The sequence below is a fragment of the Anser cygnoides genome, chromosome 2, assembly GCF_040182565.1.
Source record: "Anser cygnoides isolate HZ-2024a breed goose chromosome 2, Taihu_goose_T2T_genome, whole genome shotgun sequence".
Lineage (NCBI taxonomy): Eukaryota > Metazoa > Chordata > Aves > Anseriformes > Anatidae > Anser > Anser cygnoides.
The window spans coordinates 76,636,803-76,659,115 of NC_089874.1; the positions used below are offsets into that span (position 1 = coordinate 76,636,803).

The 22,313-nt window shown below is 40.9% G+C and overlaps 1 protein-coding gene and 1 long non-coding RNA gene across 28 annotated transcripts in view; one reads left to right on the plus strand and one right to left on the minus strand.

The window, feature by feature from the left end:
- LOC106034895 (uncharacterized) overlaps nt 1–22,313 on the plus strand; it is a 570,359-nt gene that overhangs the window by 130,947 nt on the left and 417,099 nt on the right. For 5 of the 27 annotated variants that reach the window (XM_066992505.1, XM_066992503.1, XM_066992507.1 and 2 more), the window contains 3 exons: nt 4,540–4,689; nt 16,990–17,188; nt 19,478–20,664. The exons of 18 other annotated variants lie outside the window; for them this stretch is intronic. In XM_066992505.1, coding sequence (XP_066848606.1) covers nt 19,818–20,597 — 780 coding nt within the window. In that variant the 5' untranslated portion in view covers nt 4,540–4,689; nt 16,990–17,188; nt 19,478–19,817 and the 3' untranslated portion in view covers nt 20,598–20,664. Of the gene's footprint in view, nt 1–4,539; nt 4,690–16,989; nt 20,665–22,313 lie in introns of those variants that run through there. 4 more of the 27 variants (XR_007158133.2, XR_007158139.2, XM_066992501.1 and 1 more) reach the window with 3 other exon arrangements.
- Nucleotides 14,660–19,594, minus strand: LOC136790126 (uncharacterized). Its single transcript, XR_010829474.1, has 3 exons — nt 19,462–19,594; nt 16,566–16,688; nt 14,660–15,291 (listed from the first exon to the last, which is right to left on the minus strand). It is a non-coding gene; the product is annotated as an uncharacterized lncRNA (long non-coding RNA).

The window sequence follows — 22,313 nt, forward strand, 5'->3', positions numbered from 1 at the left end:
ATTTGCAGACTTTGTCTTTTGTCATGGACTGATTAAATTTAAAATTGTCTTTCTCACAACTGCTTATTCATGCTCTGGGGCTGGGAGATGAGTGGTTTATACTCATTGATAGAGACCTTCAGGAAGGACTGTGAACAATGACTCAAACCAAGCCCGAATTAAGCGACAACGCATTGGGAGGTTGTGTATCTTCTGCTTCAATAAATTTAGTTTTCCATAGCAATACTTCTTTGTATTGTAGGACTGTTAAACCAGGTTTGAGGACTCGTGCTAGATAATTTTTTTAATAATACAGGGTCATAAATTAACAGTAGTTCATCGAATCATTTGTGATACTTTGTTCCAGCTGTAGCTGGGAGTATGACCCTTTGAGGGGAGGCTTATAAGAAAGTATTTTTAGAAGCAGCATGCTGGTAACAGTTACAGTTCTGCATAGCACAGCCATTGGAAATAGAATCATAGAATATCCTGAGTTGGAAGGGACTCATGAGGATTATCGAGTCCAACTCCTGGCACCACACAGGTCTACCCAAAAATTCAGACCATGTGACTAAGTGCACAGTCCAAATGCTTCTTAAACTTCAACAGGCTTGGTGCAGTGACTGTGTCCCTAGGGAGCCTGTTCCAGTGTGCGACCACCCTCTCAGTGAAGAAGCTCTTCCTGATGTCAAGCTTGAACCTCCCCTGCCTCAGCTTGACACCATTCCCAGAGGTCCTATCTCTGGTGACTAAGGAGAATAGGTCGACGCCTGCCCCTCCACCCCCCCTCGTGAGGAAGCTGTAGACCGCGATGAGGTCCCCCCCTCAGCCTCCTCTTTCCAGGCTGAACAGGCCAAGTGACCTCAGCCGCTCCTCATATGTCTTCCTCTCTAGTCCCTTCACCATCTTCGTCATCCTTCCTCTGGACACTCTCCAACAGCTTCATGTCCTTTTTGTACTGTGGTGCCCAGAACTGCACACAGTGCTCGAGTGTGACCTCACCAGCGCAGAGCAGAGCGGGACAATCCCTTCCCTCGACCAACTAGCAATGCCGTGCTTGATGCACCCCAGGATACGGTTGGCCTTCCTGGCTGCCAGGGCACAGTGCTGGCTCATATTCGACTTGCTGTCAACCACAACCCCCAGATCCCTCTCTGCGGGGCTGCTCTCCAGCATCTCATCGCCCAGTCTGTATGTATAGCCAGGGTTGCCCCTGTCCCAGGTGCAGGACCCGGCACTTGCTCTTGTTAAACTTCATGTGGTTGGTGGTTGCACAGCTCTCCATTCTGTCCAGATCTCTCTGCAAGGCCTTTCCATTGTCAACAGAGTCAACAACTCCTCCAAGTTTAGTATCATCAGCAAATTTGTACAAAACACCTTCTAGTCCTACATCCAAATCATTTATAAAAACATTGAAGAGGACTGGCCCTAAAATGGAGCCCTGGGGGAACCTGCTGGTGACCAGCTGCCAGCCTGATGTGGCCCCATTTACCACAACCCTTTGAGCCCTGCCCATCAGCCAATTGCTCACCCATCATATGATGTTTTTGTTTAGCTGTGTGCTGGACATTTTGTCCGGTAGGATCCTATGGGAAACCGTGTCAAAAGCTTTGCAGAAGTCCAAAAAGATCACATCAGTGGGTTTCTCTTGATCGACTAGATGGGTGATCTTATCATAAAAGGAAATCAAATTTGTTAGGCAGGACCCACTCCTCATGAACCCATGTTGGCTGATATATGCAATGACTGCATATAGTATTGTAATTTTATGATAGCTGCCATTAATATACATGTGTGTCTGTACGCATATCTGTGTATATGTGTTTAGAGTCTTAGGTGGTCTTAAGAGAGCGCTGTGAAAAGTAATATTTATGTAATTAAATACAAGCAAAAGAACTGTCTTGTGTAGGGTTCTAAAGCAGAGTAACAGCCTTTCAGCCTGCTGCTGTAGGCGGTTTAGGGACAGGGACTTTTTCTCAAGGATGTTTATATTCTTTGAAACCATAACCTTCCCATAGCTGGATAGGAAAATAATTTGCATGTTGCAGTTATGTGGATTGCATTGATTATTTTTTTCCCCAAAAATAATTGTTGAAACTTTTGGTTTGTCTTTGAATAAAAGTTTATCCTGTTCAACCCCTCGGGTAGCAATGTAAATAGATTGCAAATATTTTATAGAAACATCATGTGTAGTTTTACAGAAATGGCAGAAAGCTCAGTAGCCCTGGGAATGTGCTCTATTTAGCCCTATTTAGTTTCGTGAATTATCTTCTTGTTTATCTGTCTTTAGGTGCTAACTTTAGAAAGCTGTTAATAAAAATACTGGCTTATGGTGTGAGAATAAGATACCCTATGGTCATGGACAAGGGAATTCTGGTGAACAAAATACTTGGCTCTATGTCAATGCAATAGGGCATCCAGCTCATATAATAACAATAATTTTGCCTTGGTTATATTCAGGATTAAAAAGAATACAAAAATGTTTCAGAAAGCAAAAGAAAACTGAGAGGTTTAAGTAGTGTTGCTGAGCTGCATGACTGGGGTATGTTCAGCACAGAAGAAAGTTAGTGTCCTGCAGTTTCTTCTCCCATTAAGGAAATTCTGTGCTCATAATCATCCCTGTTTTTTCCTTGGACCACTCTTTTTTTTTTTTTTTTTTTCAAATTTGCAAATAGTTCAGACCCCTGAAGCGAGATGTAGGTTACTGCGGTTTTATACTTCAGTGCTTCTCATGTTTGCTTAGCGTAGCAGAAGCAGTAACACTGCTGAGTTGGAGCCTGTTATCTGCTGATTAGCCTTGCTGAGAACTCTTAAATTAGCACAGGTTTGCTGTGCTGGGAGCTGAGGACTAGTCCCCATGGCATGAGGATGTGACCGTGGCAGATCAGGCCTGAAATCCTGGTGGGGCAGTGGAGCATCCGTTTCACCTGCCATTCCCCAGTAATGCTCTTTCAGTTTAGGGGGGCAGGGAAATCACCCCCCAGAACTAATGCATGTTATGAAGATGCCAATTACTGTTTAAAACAACAACCAAAAAAAGTCCAGACTGCCACTGTGCTTAGTGAGTCATTACAGAGAGTTCTTTAAGCAGGTTAATAAGGTGATCTACTGCTGTGGATGGGTGACAAGAGTGCCTTCTATGGTGTGACAAAAATGCCTTTGATCACCAACCGGTACCACAAGTAATCAGTAGCAGAGAAATTTGTTTACAGGAAAGTAACCTTCTGCTCTGGGAATGCCGTCTTCCATGAGAATAGTCCTGTATTTCTAGCGTGTGTGTGTGAAGATCCAAAAATGATTTCATGTCCTGTGGCTGAGCAGCTGGGAGGAGCATGTGGTGACTGTTTTTGAAGTCCAAAACATAGACAAAATAATTTGGTTCGTGCAATTAGACCTGGTTCTCTCAAAGATCACAGTGTTTGAGTTACTGAACTTCTCTGTACAACCTTGAATTTACTAAAAAGCAAAACTACCTAAGATCTGCTTAAATATAATTTAGAATATTTAGTAACAAAGTATGTAAGTCATTGAATAAATGAACTAATTTTTAGAGATTCTGATATTGTATTAGTATTTTCAATTTTAAGGGGTCAGAAAAGCTTTGAAATGAGTACTAGAATTTAGCTGCTTTGAACACCTTTTCTTTTTGGGGAGTTGGGGGTGGAGCAAGAGATAATAAATGTTAATGTTAATTAACAATATTTGGTCATCCAGACAGGAGAAAAAACAAACAAAAAAAAACAACTTGACTTTCATAGAATCTTAGAACATCCTGAGTTGCAAGGAACCCACAAGGGTCATGGAGTCCAACTCCTGGCTCCACACAGGACCACCCCAAAATCAGACAAAATGCCTGAGAGTGTTGTCCAAATGCTTCTTGAATTCTGTCAGACTCGGTGCCCTGACCACTGCCCTGGGGAGCCTGTCCCAGTGCCCAACCACCCTCCTGTTAGAGAACCTTTTCCTAACACCCAGCCTGACCCTCCCCATAGCTATTGAAAGTTTTGCTGAAATTCAGAAAGATTACATCAGCTGGCTTCCCTTGTTCAACTAGTTGGGCAACCTTGTCATAAAAGGAATTTGTTTTGTTAAACAGGATCCTCCCATTGTGAACCTATGTTGGCTGTGAACAATGACCACATTATTCTTCAGGTGTTTTTTCCATAACTTTGTATCAGTATTTTAAAGAACAAGGTCTAAGAGAAGCTGGCTGTCTTAATTGAATGATCTTTGAATTGGTCTCTCAAGAGAGGGGGGAGGGGGCAAACAAAAAGAAAACCAAAATCTCAGACAGATTCTGGGCAATAAACTGTCCAGGATTTCATTGTCCTTCTTGGGAAGAAAGATTAATTTTAAATTGGGTTATTAAATATCTAAAGTGGGACTTCAGGTGTTAGTACTATATTTTAAAAATAAATATCGATAGCATCTGTTTAGGTGTGTGAATTTATAGGAACTGTATGACCCTGTACCATTTGCTGGAGACATAAAGCACTAAGAAAGTTGTAAATAAAAAATTGTGAGTCCATTTAAATGACTTTGTTTCCTTGAAAAATTTAGAAATTGTACAAGGAGTCTGCTAACTGCTAGAGCACAGGGGATTCACTGGATTGTCTGATCTGTGACAACATGCACGTTGAACAAGTATTTCTTAATGATGCTCTCATCTTCATTTAGCCTTGTGGTGTCAGAGAATCCACAGAACTCCAGGTAAGTAGCTCCAAGGATTAATTACAAACTTTAAAGACAAAAAGAAAAGGTTTTATAATGGTCTTTCCCCCAGCTTTCAACAGTTCTATCTCATTACGTCTTCATCTGCCATATTACATGTTTCCTTGTTAAGTGTTGCAGTGTGGATTTGGACTGGGATGAAGCTTTCACTAAAGTAAAACAGACTTTTTATTTGCTGTCTTACCAAAGACTAGCTATTTCAAGTCATTGGTAATTCTTGTAGGTTTTTTTTCTGTAACCAATCCAGTGTGGTGTGGGTTTATATTTTTTTTAGCCATCTTCTAAACACAGATCCCAGAAGTTGTATATAGTGATTGATGACAGACATGAACTTTTACTTGAGATTCTTGTCTGTGTGCAAATGTTGCACTTTGTCATTAACTGCTATCTTCTCTTGAAAGCTACTGTCGACTAAGTTACTCATCAATACCCATGAGGTAATTCTAAATTAATTCCTAAAATATGCAGAGTAATGACCAGTAGGTTGCTGGTGAGATGTCCACGTTACATGATCACTGAGGTGTATACTTCTCCTGTGATGTTTTTTATTTTTATTTTTATTTTTTTTAAAGTCTGCAGCTTGTTGAATCCTTATTAGAAATGTCTAGAAAATTAATATCAACTCCGGTAAAGACTGATATGGCTACCTTCAGCAGGAGGATTGTATCTTTCTTGAAAGAAGATTTTACAGATAAATTCCAAAGCATCACATAGTTACTCATAGATTGTCCATCACCACCCCCCACCCCCCCAAAAAAAAAAAAGAGGCAAAAAATCGAAGAGATTTAATGTTTTCAGTAAGATACCAAAGAACTCTTTCTTTTAAAAATATGATATTGTTGCAGCTGTTATAATGGTAGTTTATTCGTATGACAGTATCCCCACTTCAGACAGTCTTTTAAATGATTGCAGGCGAAATACCATAGCTTCAAAAGTCAGTGAAGTGTGATAACTAATCATGTACTTGCTCATAGATTGTCCAATTCAGGGCTGTAGTTCACAGTAATAATTTCTGCTAATGAATATTTGTTTATAGACAAATTAGTGTGTTTTGTTTTATATAGAAAATATGCTGTAGTAGCTTGATCATTTAAAATTGGTTTCTGGAAATAGTCTCTCTAAATTAGAAAACAGGAAATTATTAACAAAATAACTGAAGTCCCATCTGTGTGGGTGTTTGTGTTTGTTTGTTTACTTTTACTTGAATAAGGGAGACTTCAAAAACAAAATTTAGAGATGGATGCTTGTCATCTTGAAATTTTTGTCTGACTTTTTCTGGCATTCCATCTTTGTTCTTGCAACAGCCAAAAAAGTATATATAATAGAATCACGTCACAGAATGGTTTGGATTTGAAGGGAACTTAAAGATCATCTAATTGCAACCCCCTGCAATGGGCAGGGACACCTCCTACCAGATCAGGTTGCCCAAAGCCCCGTCCAGCCTGGCCTTGAACACCTCCAGGTATGAGGCATCCACAGCTTCTCTGGGCAACCTTCTCCAGTGCCTCACCACCCTCAGAGCGAAGAATTTCTTCATTATATCTAATCTAAAACTATCCTCTTTTAGTTTAAAAAACATTATTCATTTTCCTATCAATACGTAAAGCTATTGACTGTACAGCAAACAGAAAACCCGTGGACAAGATACTATGTTTTAGAAGGTAGTTCTCTCACTTGTGCCAGATGTTTATCCTGTTATCACAGCTGCAGAAATATGAAAATTAAGTTACAGCTTACTAGATAGTTTGGAGATATCCCCAAGTATAACTGTGTTCCTACAGAGGAATAAATTTGAAATATAGATTGGTGTGCTTGAATGGGAAAATGGCGAAACTGTACCCAGCATGATTCTAAGGATTGTCTGCAGCAAAGGGAGATGATGGACAGTGACTTCTTGGAAGGGAAAAAGGAATTCTGTTTTGTAATGGTTATTTGCAGGGGGTGTGTAGCTGTGGTAATTACTCTATTCATGCTACTGCTGTGTGACTATTAGACAGAGCCATAATGGTAAAGATCTGAAAAGCCTGGCAGGGCCACAGTGACTTCACCTGAAATACACCACCCCCCAGCCTTGCCCTCCACCCCCCCACCCCACCCCCCCAAAAAAAAGTCATATCCCAAATCCTCAGTATCAATTACATATTTTCGAGCAAAAGCTACTGCAATAAGATCTACAAAATCAGAGTATATTTGAATTTGAAATCTGTTTAGCTGATTTAATTTTAGTGCTACATTCTTGTTCTAGATAATCTGAAAGATAAATGTATTACTGATTTCTAGCTCCATTTTTCTTTGTGTCGATTGTAACAAGGTGCAACTGGGAATAATTTTTGAAGGATATGCTGGCTGCAAGTTGTTGTGGCATAAAGTGTGGTATAAATCTTTGCATTGCACATTAAAATAGTACAAACGAACAGTCAAAGTGCCCAGTGGTGACAATGCTAAGTCCAGGAACTATTCACAGCTACCTTGCTGTTTTTAACTTAAAATTTGTTTTATTGGGTTACTGTTTTATGACTAGATGAGACCTGAAAACATATGCTGAATTTGTTACATGCTTTGAGTTTTAGAGCTGTATTTGAGCAAGCATGTTCATCCCTGTCTGGTAAGACATTTCCTAGTTTGGATTGTCTAACGCTAATATTTATCCATAATGTTGTGGGCCTTAGGAATTTGTTTGTTTGGATAGGAGACTGTTTAGAAAGCAGAGATAGAAGGACGTAAATGACCCACTCATCAACAACTGAGGTTACGCTTTGCAGGAGAAACCAAGCAAGCTGAGAGCAGGAGAGAATGTATGGGGTTTCACTTCAGAGGTAGCTAATAGGGTTGGAATCAAAGGAAATGTGGCTGTGAAGAACTGGGCTTCTGAGACAGTTTAAAAAAAGAAGTCTTAAGACATTTTGATGAGCAGTTTTAAGAAAGAAGGGCGGAAATCCAATTAGAGAATTTTCATAAATTACTGATCATAAAGTGAGAAAAAGAAAGGGTGAAGTACAAGTTGGAGTAAATCTAGTCACAAAGGCTGTGGTTCTTATACTTTTTATTATTCATTTTTCTCAACTTGCTGCTGCTGTCTTTTGAAAACATAATCACCAATGTGGAAATAAGTGCAAACAAGCAAAAAAACCCACCACATTTAAGGACTTCAGTATTTCTTGCCTGTCTCTTAGAGTGCTTTATCAATATTTGAAGAACACACTGGGGATGTTTCTATAGATATCACACATTTCTGTATTTACTTATTAGGCTCCTTCATAAAACTAAAGTCTGCAGGAATCTGAGCTTCTGTTGTTGGGGCAGTTCTGTGACTTCTGTCTTCATTCAATCATCCATATTTCCACGAAACCTGGTATTTTAAATATTTATCTATTAATTTAAATTCTTTCATGTTCTGTATTAAAATTTGGTGCATAGTTCTATTTAAAATGAAGTTCAGGTATTCTTTATGAAAGAGGCTTTGTTAAAAGCTTTGTTTCATTCCAAACATATTAAAAGAAAAAAATGGGGTCAGGTGGAAGACTGTGCAATAAGAAAAATCAACCAGTTTTTAAACATGTTTGCACAAACTATATAGAAGTAAAAGTCAAGAGGGAGTTTGAACACTGTCTACATCCAAATGACGTTACTTCTGGGATATGAGCTTTACAGATGCTGAAAGCAGTTCTTCTGTACAGGACTGTTCATAGAGAGCTCTTGCTGAAAACATTGGCAGTTTATATACACATGAGAGGAGGAGCAAGAACAAGTGTTTAGGAGTTTGAAAATCCAGGAAATTGGCTACCTTGAGATTTAAGGCTCTGGACAAGCAATTCAAGATGATGACATCCCTGTTCCACCCTCCCACTAAGTCTTTCACCATGGGCATGTAGTAGGATGGGAGCTGACGGGTTTTTTACTAAATCATACTTAAATAAATTTATTGTCTGTAGTGTGAATATGAGTTTTCTCTGGTGGTGTTTCTTCTTTGCCTTCTATCTGTTCAGTCAGTAATCCTTGGCACAGGCCACAGTGTTTAAGAAATCCTTTTTTCTTTTCAGCTAATTATGACTGGTGCTACGTCTCTCAGGACACAGTGATACTTGTTTAGTACCAGACTGCTCCTTTCAGTAAATTGAGCCAATGGTAGCTCCTTGCATTGTGTTACTTACATTAGGAAATCTTAAGGATTACATATGAATTTTTGGTTTAGCAGAGTGATACAAATTATACTGAAAACATAACACAAATGTAAGTTAGACTTAGCAAAGCATAGCAATTGCAATACACAGTTCACTCAGAGTACCACTGAGATCTTCGTTAATCACCAGTCAGTGGTGGGTTGTTTTCAGCCTCAGGTCTATGTGCCTGTATTTTCAAAGCCCATTGCAATCCCAACTTTTATGTTTCATTTTTTATTCTCAGGTCATATTTAATTTATTCTACACAGAACTTGTTACTGCTGTTAATCACTATGTAAGTGTACATAATAATCAACAGTGTTGCATATGTGCATATACATATGTGTGTTGAATACAAAATTGTATAAAGCCAAAGCTCACACAAGTTCATTCTGATAGAGACAAAACTATGGCAACTGCCATTATTGCCATTGTTTATTAGAGTTTGAGTTTTATTTCTTAATTTTTACTGTTGAACCTGTCTGTAAAGTCTGGAGAGCAGACATTGCATAGCATTATATGCGTTTCAGCTTGTAAACAGATTGTCATCTCCCTACTGTACTGCATCAAGCCAAAGAAATATTTCTCTAAAGGAAATCATCCTAGTAGTGTGCTCTTGTTCTCTTAAGTGTGTAGCCAGGGATTTTTTATTATTTTTTATTTTGTTGCATTTGAAGGGCAAAAAAGCTGTGCAAAGAAAGAATGAGCTAAAAATTGCTAGATAGGGCAACAGGTGAAAACAACTCCTTCCTGTTTTCTTCCTTTCATACCTGCTGTATTTGTCACCCTGGGAAGTGAACGCCTAACAGTATCTGTTATTTCTACAGGTTTATCAAAACATTCTCAAAACATACTTCCCCACTTTTTTTTTTTTTTTTGAGACCTGTTGCTATGGTCAGCAGAAAATTAAAAGCCACATAATTGGGTGCAGGCAGGCAGGCATCAGTGCAGCTCTGCAGGGAGCTGTGCTGAGGGGCTGAGCTGAAGTGCCTTTGCTCTCCTCTGACCCTGAGCCATCCCAGGGCAGCCCCACAGCACTAGGGCTGGAACAGCCTGGCAGTGCCCTGAGTGTGTTGGCCGCTAATGGCCACAGTGAAAGCAAATTGAATTGCTAATCAGTTAAAGGGCCAGAATCTCTCCCTTAACTTTTGATAACATTCCTCTGTCAATGCTGAGAGTTATTAACTAGTCTGGAACTACTGCAGTGAAATTTTTGAAACTGACTGCAGTAAGAAGGCATAGTATATACTGCTACAGTATATAACGGGCTAGAGAAATAATCTATATGTGTACATTAGTCTGAAGTTGCCTTTTGTGATGTGCATAAGAAACGGTTGATTTCTATCGCAGTAATTCACATGGCAATAGAATGTAAAGTTTTTTGAAATTCCACACAGTAATTAGTAAAGAGTTATTACATTCTCTCCCACTGTACGTCACATTTAGGTTGGCTGGTTGGTTGAAGTGTAGAAAACAAATCCTGCTATTTGCTTAATACTTACTGCAAAGTGATCAGGAGTTTGCTTTTGTGGAAAGGTGGTCAGATGAACTTACTTTCTATCAGCATTCAGTTTCCTGTAGACTTGAGTGTGAGAGTGGAGGCTTTGAAAGCTTTAGCTATGAGATTTGTATACTACTGATAAAACAAGAAAAATAAGTCAGGTTCCTGGGTACTGCCTCTTTAGGGCTAGCTACATTTTTCTCGTGTTTATTTGTACTATAAATCTGAACAATATCTATCCTCAGATAAGCAGGACAGTTAAGACTGTACCTGCACTTTCTCTGTCACTTTTGTTCCTTCAATTGTTTACTCAAAACGTATAGTGGAATTCTGTAGTGAATCACTGTTCAACATACTTGTTATCCCTGCATCACTTGCACACCTTCCTAAGCACATCTCACAGCTGGATGCACACAGTTGATAGTTGAAGGCAGGGAAAAAACAGTGATGGGTGTTTGTGTTTTTCTTCATGAGAAAATATCAGAGGCCATTTAAAAGAAAAATCTCTGAATCCCTAAAGTATTTTTAAGAAAATCTCTCAAAGTCATTGAAAGTGAAATCAAGTCATTGAAAATTGGAAATCTGAAGAATGACATCAGTGGTGCTCTGATAGAAAGTAAGTTACAAGACTACTCATTGCAGTCATTGTTCCTGGAGTAAGACCTCTTATTTTGGCTTTAATTTTGACAGTAAAATCCTGGTCCACTTGAATTGAGTGACAAAGGTTCCATTAACTTCAATGATACAGAACTTTGCCAGAGGATTTTATGTTACTGTATAGTGGTACATTACATTAATTTATTACATTACATTAATTTAAGGCTTATCAGGGTTTTTATTCAATTCACATCTCCATTAAATTAGAATGATGTATGTTTTCAGTACAGTGGTCTCATTCTTCAGTGACAGCATGGTACTCTGTCTTTCAGTAGGCTCAGAATGACCACATCATCTTTTACAAAGACTTGGTGGTAGGGTGTGAAAACATGCCGGTAGTTTTCCTAAATTTGATGAGTGTTCTCATTCCTAACTAGTTTAACTTTGCTCATTAAAAAAACAATCTGTTTCTTCATCTGGGTGCTATGGAAGTAAAATCTTTCCTTCAAAACAGGGTTAGCTATATTTCTTTATTAACTACTGAAGTGCTTCTAGTAACTCTTAAGATGACTAACCCTTGAATATATGCACTAATTGAAGGCAATGCAGTTCTAGGTGAGTGATACTTTTTAAGCAGTGTGTCCAGGCCTTTGAAATAAACAACTGTTGTTATTTTTCTTTCAGTATTGGTGCTATAATAGAGGAGTACAAAAGAGATACAATAACTAGCTTGAGTATTAAATTAGCACAGATGGAATCTAAGCCATTATTTGTGTTTTGGATTAGCATTTTTATGTTTGCTTTGTTTAAATTTATATTTCTATTTTTAATTTTAATATTTTAATATTTATTTTTTATTCTTCAAAACCTACAAACTTCAAATATATCTTACAGTGACCAAACCGTTTATGTGACATCTTTAAAGTATTAACTGCTTTTACAGACTGTAAACTTTGGAAGTTGATGTGTATGAGGAAAAAATAGACTTCTCAGTTTTGGTCAGAATGATGTACGCCATTCTGATGGCGTTACTTTCATATTACCATTTAGTATTTTTTTTCACATTACCTTTTAGTATTTTTTTACCCTTTAGTATTACTCTTGCTTTTAAATGAACCTGTAAATGCAATAAATAGAGTATACATTTTAAATGGTAAGAGCATTGTGACATAAGACTTAAGTGTATGTAAAAAGTCCATATTTCTTGTTCAATGTATTTGTTGCTTCATGGTTAACACATTTGCATTAGACAAAATGATAGTTCTGTAATGGTTACAGATGACTGGAAATGTGAGCTTTCTACTGAACTCGATAATGCTTCCAAATAACTTAATTGCAGTGCTGTTTGGACCAGTGAGACAAATGAAGTCAGCAAAGCTTTTATTGGACACATTGTTGATTATTTACACCATGGGAAGGTTCACACCACCAAGAACATTCACACCAGGAACTTGGAGTTTCCTGACTCCGTAATGGTGATACAATTTATTTTCTGTGGGAGTAATGTCAACTGCTGAGTCATCCTGCAGAGCTTTTATGGCTTTGACCAAGTAATCTCTTTCATTGTTGTTGGGTCCTAATGTGTGAAATCAAAATAGGCTTTTCAGGTTGCAGTGGAATCTTGCCTGCAATTTTGTTCCCTTTCTCAAAACACCCTTAATAGGTAAACTAACATTATATATACTGACAGATTATTGTAGAGTTGCAGTGAGTTAGTCCCATTCAAAGTCAAAAGTTCAGTGTAGTTTGTGCATAGAACAAATGAAAAGAAATGCATTATTTGTATCTGATAAAGTCCCAGTAGCCCTGTGGCTCTTCCTTTGTACTCTTTAGAGAATTAGAATGGGGAAAAAAACAGATGTACAGTAGATAGTTGTACTTGCTGCCTCAAATTAAGTTTACACTAACAAATTACTAAGCTTTTTATAAGAATGATGTATGTTGTTGAGAATAATTGTTATCAGGAGTTCAATAGCAGATATTCCACGTGAGTACAGTCAGCTAAAATTAGTATCTAGTTTGCCAAAGGATGCCAATCTGAGGAAAGTTAGCATTACTTTCAATATGTGCATTCTAATAGTTATGCTGTGTTACATGGAATACCGTCTTCCAAAAAGGAAGGAAGTAAACAAAGTAAAGAAAAAAGTGCTCATTTGAAGAAATTAATTGCAAGCATAAATGAATGAGAGGAATTAAGGCAAATATTTTCAAGAAGAAAATGTTCATGTTTTTTAACAAGACTGAACCACTGTCTTCTATTCCTATCTTTTCAAAATAAAATCCACTGTTACGTGATTTAGTTGAATAGTCAATATAAAAATAGGGAGATGCTGGCACAGAACTGTGTTACATATAAGTATTGAACCAGATTCATTTAAGGAAACAGTAGGGAGGAAAATGGAATAGTAAGGAAAACTGAAGCATGAGACTGAGGAGTTCTGGAGTGTCAGGGTGAGGTTCATAGAAACAGGAACCTAGAAAAGATGTTGCAAACCTCACTCTGTAATTGCAAAGCATACCACTTTAGTACCTCCAGTACTGCAGTGCCTGCAGGGACAGTACATAGTAGATGAATAAGCAAGCAGAAAACATATGGCACTGAAAACTGAATATGACGTCCTTGAAAAATATTTTTTGACAAGGGAACTAAAAGCAAAATATGGATGGAAAACACAGCATCAGGCTAGTTTGAAATGGAAGGTGGAGAATTGCGTGTTTTTATCCAAAGGAAGAGTTGTAAGGTAAGGTAAAGCAAAGTGTAAGCTACCAGCAACAAAAAATTGGTGCCACAGACAGATTGCTGTTCATATAATGCAAATTATATATATTTGACAAGCATAAGCAAGATCATTTTCCACAAGGAATGCTTTTCTTCAGAGTGAGATTTAGTGGAGACCTTTTTTGTTTAGCAAACAGACTTCTATGTGAAGGGTCCAAGCCCCATGCCTGAACACATTCCTTCTTGAGCAGTGAGCCCGTACAGGTTTTGGCCTGTTCAGAAATTAGATGACAAAAGGAGACTGTGCTCACAGCTGACTGACATTCGTGGAAGACACAAAGTTCTGTGGGTTAAGTGCCAGGAGCCATACCTCTCCATTTGGTCGATGAAGAGGAAGACCTACTGGGCGATGTAGGATTCCTGTTGAAGATTAGCAGCGTCTCTATCATGTCCCATAGATTGTACGTCTAAGCCAGTTTTGTTTTCCAGCTTGAGATAAAGGGGAGAGACAACCTTTGATACAAGACAACTGGTGACTGCAGTTTTTTTGTTTGACACTGTAAATCATCATACACGGCTTAAAGAAAAACAATGGGATTTCAACCCCAAAAGGCTACATAAGTATCAGATATTTACTAGAGGCAGCTTCACTAGGATATTTTCGTCATATGACAGAAAGACAATTTTTATGTACTGGACTGTTATGAATGCACTGAGCAGGTGCTTCCTAGCCCCTCCATTCCTTGATGTGAATTTTTGTCTTGTTGTGCTCACATATTCTATCCCCCTTGATAGCCAAAGGTTAAAAGCTAGTATTTGATCGTTATTTTTTCCATTCAAACTCTATTCCCTAATGCAATTCCATTCATATATTTACGTTCTGTAATATTTCATTCTCAGCAGTCAGAATTAGCTTTGTGACCATCAGCCATTCAATCCTATTAGTCCCAGAGAGGCAATGTAAAAAGTGCATAAGGCGGCATTGATGGTGTGAACATCTACATAGGGAATATTTCCATTGCAAACTTCTCTGAGCTAATTAGTACTGGGATCAGAGTGTTCAGTTAACCTAACCTAAGTAGAAGTATTCCCACAGCAAGGCCTTCTGTGTGTTCCTGTGCCTGAGACAATGTATGTGTATGCCTGGGGGAGCAAAGCCCTGCTGCTCTGTTCCTATGCAGCTGAGTCAACTGTGAGAAAATGTTTTGCCTTTGGAAAGGGTTGTTAGGACAGTGCTGGCTCTGTAGCAGGATTCGTCTTAGCTCTTTTCTATTTGAAGGCAGGTTCTGGGCTAGGCTCAAAAACAGCCAAAACAGCCAAAAGCCAATGGGCATGGAGTCAAATAAGTGTATTATAGAAGTTACTAATATGTAAAAATAAAGGTTGGGTGAAAAACATTTGTAGGCCCAGCATGTACTGGTACAAGGGGTTGTTCTTCCCCTGATGCAGAACTTTGCACTTACTGTTGAACTTCATGAGGTTCCTGCGAGCCCTTTTTTCCAGCCTCTCCAGGTCCCTCTGGATGGCAGCATGATCCTCTGGTCTGTCAGCCATTCCTCCAAGTTGTGCCATCAGCATGAATACAGTTAATGAGAGGATACATACTAAGTGAAGAGAATGATGTAAATCTTAGTAAGTCACTGGGTGTATGCTGGCTAAGAAGGATAAGATATAAGGGCTCTCTTCTAATAATGAAGAATGAAGTCGGTAGTCATATAATTAAATGTTTTCACTTTTAGGATATTATAGCCAATAGAAAATTTCCTGTTTAATTGTGGCCTATATCAGACATAGTTTTGTTTGTTTAGAAAAAGTAGTTGTCTGTCTGAAAAAATGTGAGCAGAAATAAAAAAAAATACATGTGCAATGGAAAAATGACATTGGTAAAAGTTGCCTGAAAGGCTTTCTGATAATAAAGGGAAAATGAGATTTGCTATCATGAAAGGAAATACCAGATAAGGGTTGCTACTTATTATCCTGTGAGAAAATACCACTGAAAACAAAAGCTAGTGAGATGGTGGAAATTTTGGCAGTGCATTGCTTTTTAATGCTTCAGGCGACAACTTCTAGTTCTAACTGCTTGCCATTAAAAAAAAAAAAAAAAAGACAAAACTGCCATGATCCTTGCAAAATGGTGTTCAAAATAATACAGATAACTTTTGCAGTTGGTAATGTAAACATTAAGCATTCTCAGAAATCTACAGATTACTTACGATCCAATTTGAAGTTGGCAAATTTGGTAACAGAGAGATTGCTCAGAGGCTTTTGTGCTTGAAACACGAGCTTGCTTCTGATACTGAAGTGAATGGCTCCAGGCACTCACATTGCCAAGCCCTTATACAGCTGGGCAGGGAGGCTTGCAATGTGGGTATGACTCTCGTCTTTTTAAACAGCAGTGATGTTTAGCTAGAATACTTAACTGTAAAGATTATGTCCTTGAGATATTTGTAAATAAGTTACAATGTGAAAATTCCTCACAATATTACAACCAAATTTCCAGCTAGTGAAGCATTCAGCTTGCTATTTGAAGACTATGTGATTAAAGTCTAAAATAAAAGTGTTGATTTTTTTCTACTAACTTATGACTGTACTATATGCAGTACTTACAGTTTCATTCCTTCTTCTGCATGTTAGGTACAATATAAACAGTAAAATCAAAACAACACTAACATGAAGTGACTTAGAAATAAGTTTTCATTAATCAAAATTGTATTTAAGAAAAATATGATTTAAAGCAAGGTACTATAGAAATACCTGTTCTCAGAATGATCTATGGTGAATGTCCTTGGAGTCACTAGTCAGTAACAGGTGTATAAAAATTCACATTTTTGATTTTTGGACCAAAGCAAGGCTGAAAGAAAAACAAGTATTCACTTACTTTCTGTGTTCAAGTGAAAAAGAGAACAATTGGTCTTGCCAATTGCCCTGTTCCATCTGAGAACTTGACATGCTGAGATTGAGATGAATGAAAACGAACAGAGATAGTAGAAGAAAATGTAGCCTGGAAAGGAAACAGAGCATGTCAGTCTTCCGTTTAGTCTGTTTAGTCAGTTTTCCGTTAGTCTGCAGAATTCACAAAGTATTAAATTAAATACTGCATTATACATTGCATGTAGATTACATTAATTATGTGCATTATTACATATAATAAACTATCCCGTTAGGAAGTAATGCAACCAAAATTTTAAAAGCCTACATAAAAGTTTACATAATTTACATATATTTACAGAAGCGGAAAGACTAGGTTTTATGATGGTCTTTACAGTTGTATAATGAAAACACTCTACTACTGGTTACTTCAGACAGCCAAAAACTTCCCGACCAGCACATGCAGAAGAGAGGGGGACCAATAATGCAGAAGAATGGAAGCTTGCAATGTCAAGGACCAGTAGGAGGAAGGAACTTCCCCCAAAGCTTGAGGTGCCCTTGCAGGACTGCTTCACTGCTCTGCAGACTGAGGAGGAAGGACCCATCATAGCAGGAGAGAGGCTAAAAGAAGAGGTGGGGTAGCCTTCTACATTACGGAAATTCTGGCCTGTGTGGTGGTGTTCTGATTTAGTTATGGTGTTGAAAGGGTCAAGTGTCTCTGGGTAAGTTGAGGAAAAAGCCAACAGATGAGAAACTGTGGTAGGAGTATGTTACAGACCACCCAACCAGGATGAAAAAGCAGACTAAATATTCTGTAAGCATCTAGAAGAAGCGTCATGATTGCTAGTGCTTGTTCTCATGGGAGACTTGAACTTCCCAGACACCTGCTGGCAATGCAGTATAGCAGAGAAGAAGCAAACCAGGACATTGCTGGGATGTGTGGAGGATAACTTCCTGATGCAGGTGGTGAAGGAACTGTGACTAGGGAAGGTGTGCCACTTGACCTGTTGTTTGTTAAGAGGGGGGGTCTTGTGGGTGACATTTGGTTGGAGACCATGTTGAGCAGAACAATCATGAGATGACAGAGTTCTCCATTCTTCGGGAAGCAAGGAAGATGGTCAGTGGAACTGCTAGTCTGGATTTTTATAGGGCTGATGTTGGCCTATATAGGGACCTGCTTGACAAGAGTCCCTTGGGAGGCAATTTTAAAGGGCAAAGGAATCTAGGAAGGATGGACATTGTTCAAAGGTATAGGAACTGACTGTCGCTATGTGCGAAAACACAAGCCAAGAGGGAAGAAGACCAGCCTGTCTGAGCAGAGGGGCAGGTAACTCAGGAAGACTACAAAGATGTTGTGAGGTTATCCAGGGAGGAAATTAGAAGTGCTAAAGACCAAATGGAGCTTAACTGGGCCACTACAATAAAAGACAGTAAAAATGTTCTTGTCAGTACATAAACAAGAAAAGGAGGACTTAGGAAAATTACCATCCTTTACTGGATGGGGGAGGAAATGGTGACAAGAGATAAGGAAAAGCCTGAGGTACTTAGTGCCTTCTTTTCCTCAGTCTTCATCAGTAAGACCAATTCTTGCCAGGCTATCCAGCCCGCTGAGCTGGAATACAGCAGAATTAAGGCCTTACAGTCCAAGGGGAAATCATTAGCAACCTACTATGCCACTTGAACACCCACAGATCTATGGGGCTGTGTGGGATCCACCCGAGGGTGGTGAAGGAGCTGGCAGAAGTGCTTGCCAAGACACTTGGAATAGTTTATCAGCAGTCCTGACTAACGGGTGAGGTCCTGGTTGACTGGAATTTAGCAAATGTGAAGCCCATCTGCAGTAAAAGCAGGAAGAAGGATTTGGGGAACTACAGGCCTTTCAGTCTGACCTTGGTGCCAGGGAATGTCATGGAGGAGTTCACCTCAAGTGCTATCAGACAGCATGTACAGGACAAACAGGTGATCAGACCTAGTCAGCCTGAGTTTATGAAAGGCATGTCCTGCCTGACTAAACTGATTTCCTTCTATGACAAGATAACTCACTCAGTGGATAAGGAAAGGGCTGTGGATTTTGTTTACTTGTATTTCAGCAAGGCATTTGACACTGTTTCCCACAGCCTTCTTCTGGAGAAACTGGCTGTTTGTGGCTTGGACTAGCACACACTTCACTGGGTGAAATACTGGATACATTGTTGGGCACAAAGGATCGTTGTGAATGGATTTAAGTCTGGTTTAAGTCACAAGTAGTGTTTCCCAGGGATCAGTTTTGGGGCCAGTTTTATTTAATCTCTTCATCAGTAATATTGATGTGGGGATTGAGTGCAACCTTAGTAAATTTGTAGGCGACACTAAGCTGGGTGTGAGTTTGATCTGCTTGAGAGTAGGAAGGCTCTGCAGGAGGATCAGGACAGGCTGGACCGATGGCTGGCATCCACTCTCATGGCATTCAGCAAGGCTCGTTGCGGGGTCCTGCACTTGGGGCACAACCACCCCACGAAGCGCTACAGGCTAGGGGAGGAGTGGCTGGAAAGCTGCCCAGCAGAAAAGGAGCTGGGGATGCTGGTCAACAGCTGGCTGAACATGAGCCGGCAGTGTGCTCAGGTGGTCAAGAAGGCTAGTGGTATCCTGACTTGTATCAGGAACAGTGTGGCGAGCAGGACCAGGGAAGCGACTTTCCCTCTGTACTTGGCTCTAGTGAGGCCGCACGTCGAGTTCTCTGTTCAGTTTTGGGCCCATCACTACAAGAGGGGCATCGAGGTCTGGCTGGGCGTCGTTCAGCAGGAGGTGAATCATTGCCTTGGGCATCACTTGCTTTGTATTTCCCCTCTTTTGTTCGTCTTCCTCTTCTTCTCCCTTCCTTTTCTGTCCTATCAAACTGTCTTTATCTCAACCCATGGGATTTTTACCTTCTTTTTTTCCCAGTTCTCTCCCCTATCCCACTGCGGGGGGTGGAGGGCAGTGCAGGGAGTGAACAGCTCTGTGGGGTTTAGCTGCCTGCCCGCTTCCACCACGACGCCTTCCGAACCAGTGCCTGCTTTTGGAGTTCCTCATTAGCGTAGTACCAACGTGTCTCTCAGCAGGGCACAATTCTTTGCCTTTCAACTTCTCTTGCAACTTTCCCCTCCTCTGGGCCAGCGCAACAGAGGGCGACTGGTGGAGGCCCCCGACGTCCTTAGGGCCTGGAGGGGAGACGCCCTCAGGCTGAAGCTCCTTGCCATGGCAACACGGCCATGTTTGGCTACAGGTGTGGGCCACCGTCACAATGGCCATCACAGCGGCCTGCTTATGTCACAGCAGCCACCACCACCGCGCCTTTCCTCCTGGGCCCTATAAATACAGGAGCCTCGCAGCCGGCCCACCACTTGCGAGGCTTCGAGGCTTTCAAGCGCAAAGGATGCTCGGAAGCAAGAGGAGCCAGAGCAGGAAGACGGGTGGCTGCCCATCATTGAGTGTGGCAATGAAGAGACTGGCGTTGTTCTCAGGCCCAAGGAGGAGGCTGCGTCACAAGAAGAAAAAACAGAATAGGAGGAGGAAGATCAGCTCTCTCACAAGAGCGATGGCCAGCGTTCATGTCAACAGCGGAACGCAGAGCGCGGCTGTGAAGCCATCAGGGAGCAGTGCAAGGCCCCAGAATCAAACAAAGCAGACCGGGCCGACGAATGGCTATTCTGGCAAGGCGGCGATGGCCAGCGTCCGTGTGACCAGCGGAACGCAGAGCGTGGCTCCGAAGCCAGCAGCGACCAACGCGAGGCCCCGGCTTGTCGTTTGGACAAAGAATGGTGTGGGACCACGGCCCGTCAATCGTCCTGCCAACAACCAGGGACACAGGCATGTCCATCTGCCAGCCACCAGGGAGGAGCCCATGGACGTGGATCCACCACGAGATGCGGAAGAACCCATGGAGGTGGATCCACCGCTGAGAGAACAAGCATGGAGCTACCCTGGCATGTCTTTGGTGTCCACCGTCAGAGCCCGGCAAGAGCAACGCAGGAGTGCCCAGACAGCTCCCTACGCGCGGCGTAGCCTCCGCGCCCACCACTAACTTGGGCAGAACCACCAGACTGGATGTCTTGCAGGCTTGCCTGTAAGACATTGTGTAAATAAATAGTTCTTTTGATAATTGTTGAGGCTTGTGTGAGCTCTTCTTTCCCACCCCCCGTGCCACTTGAAGAAGTGGCATCTCTTCTTCATGGAGCCCTAAGGGAGAGGGGAGGGGGGGACCTGGCTGCTGTACTGGTGTCACAGGAGGAGTCCCTCAGAGGACCACCATGGGCTTGGGGAGGGGGGATGCTGGGAGGTGTCTCAGTCTGGGGACGAGAGCGCTAAAGAGAGGGTGCTTGAAGATGCAGCCAGAGCCTCCGTGGCAGTGCCCAAAGCATACCAGCAGACTGAGCAAAGAAGTGAGAGGGGCAGCAGTTCTTCTGGAGAAGGAAAGGCTTCAGGTCTGCTGGAAAGGAGTGCTGGAATTCAGTGTTGGGGTCCCTTTGAGATGCTTTGTGATGAGCTCTTCCCAAGATTGGTTAATAAGCAAGAAAAAAAAACACCAACACCACCTCCTGGTAAAAATGCTCTCCTCTCCTATTTGGCACTTTGGGGACTGCGTGTGGACTCGTCTCCCCTTCTGACTGTGGGAGCCCTGCTGTGCCATCCACCAGCCCTCCTGAAGATGTGGCATCTTGTCCTGGTTTTGGATGGGATATTGGTAATTCTCTTCACAGTGGCTGGTGTGGTTCTGTGTTTTGGATTTCGCATGAGAATAATCCTGATAACACCCTGATGGTTTAGTTGTGGCAGAGCAGTGCATACCCAGAGCCAAGGACTTGTCAGCTTCTTGTGCTGCCCTGCCAGCGAGGAGGCTGGGGGCGCAGCAAAAGCTGGGAGGGGACAGACCCCGGACAGGTGACTCAGACTGGCCAAAGTGATATACACTGATAGGCTACTCTCCATCATCTTTGGTAAGTCATGGGCATCGGGAGAGGTGCCTGAACACTGGAGGAAAGCAAATGTCACTCCGGCCGTCAAAAAGGGCAAGAGGAGGACTTGGTTAACTATAGACCGGTCAGCCTCACCTCCATCCCTGGTAAGGCGATGGAACAACTTATCCTTGGCGTCGTCTCGAGTCATATCAAGGATGAGAGGGTCATTAGAGGCCGTCAACGTGCTTTCACCAAGGGGAAGTCATGCTTGAACAACCTGATAGCCTTTCATGAGGATATAACCATGTGGATAGGTGATGGAAAGGCAGTGGGCATTGTGTATCTTGATTTCAGTAAAGCCTTTGACACCGTCTCCCACATTATATAATAATGTAATCTTTTTTTCTTTAGCTGAATCTTTTTTTTTTTTCCATTTTTTTTCATACTCATTCTTGAAACTTAGGTAAGTCACAGCCTGTGAAATTTCCATCCCACATTTGTGGCTGAATCTTTTTTTAAGATAGCGTGTTTTTGCTTTTAAGCTCATCATTTCTGATTTCACTAACCTGTATTTTTTGTAGAATTAGCTGAGAATGATGATAAACATTTAGAATACCAAGGCTGTTAATATAGTTGGTCTATAAATTTAGAGAAGAATAGGCCTGTATTTTGGGATATAAAAACAAAAACACAGCAGTGTTTAAGGGTCCGTCTCTGGAACCTGTTAATGTTTGAAATGCCAGTATAGATGATCTTTGCCTAAGTAGGAAACAGCATTTGTCATTTTTAACTTGATACTGAGTTCCGCATAACACTGGTGTGTAAAGAGAGGGTCAAAATTA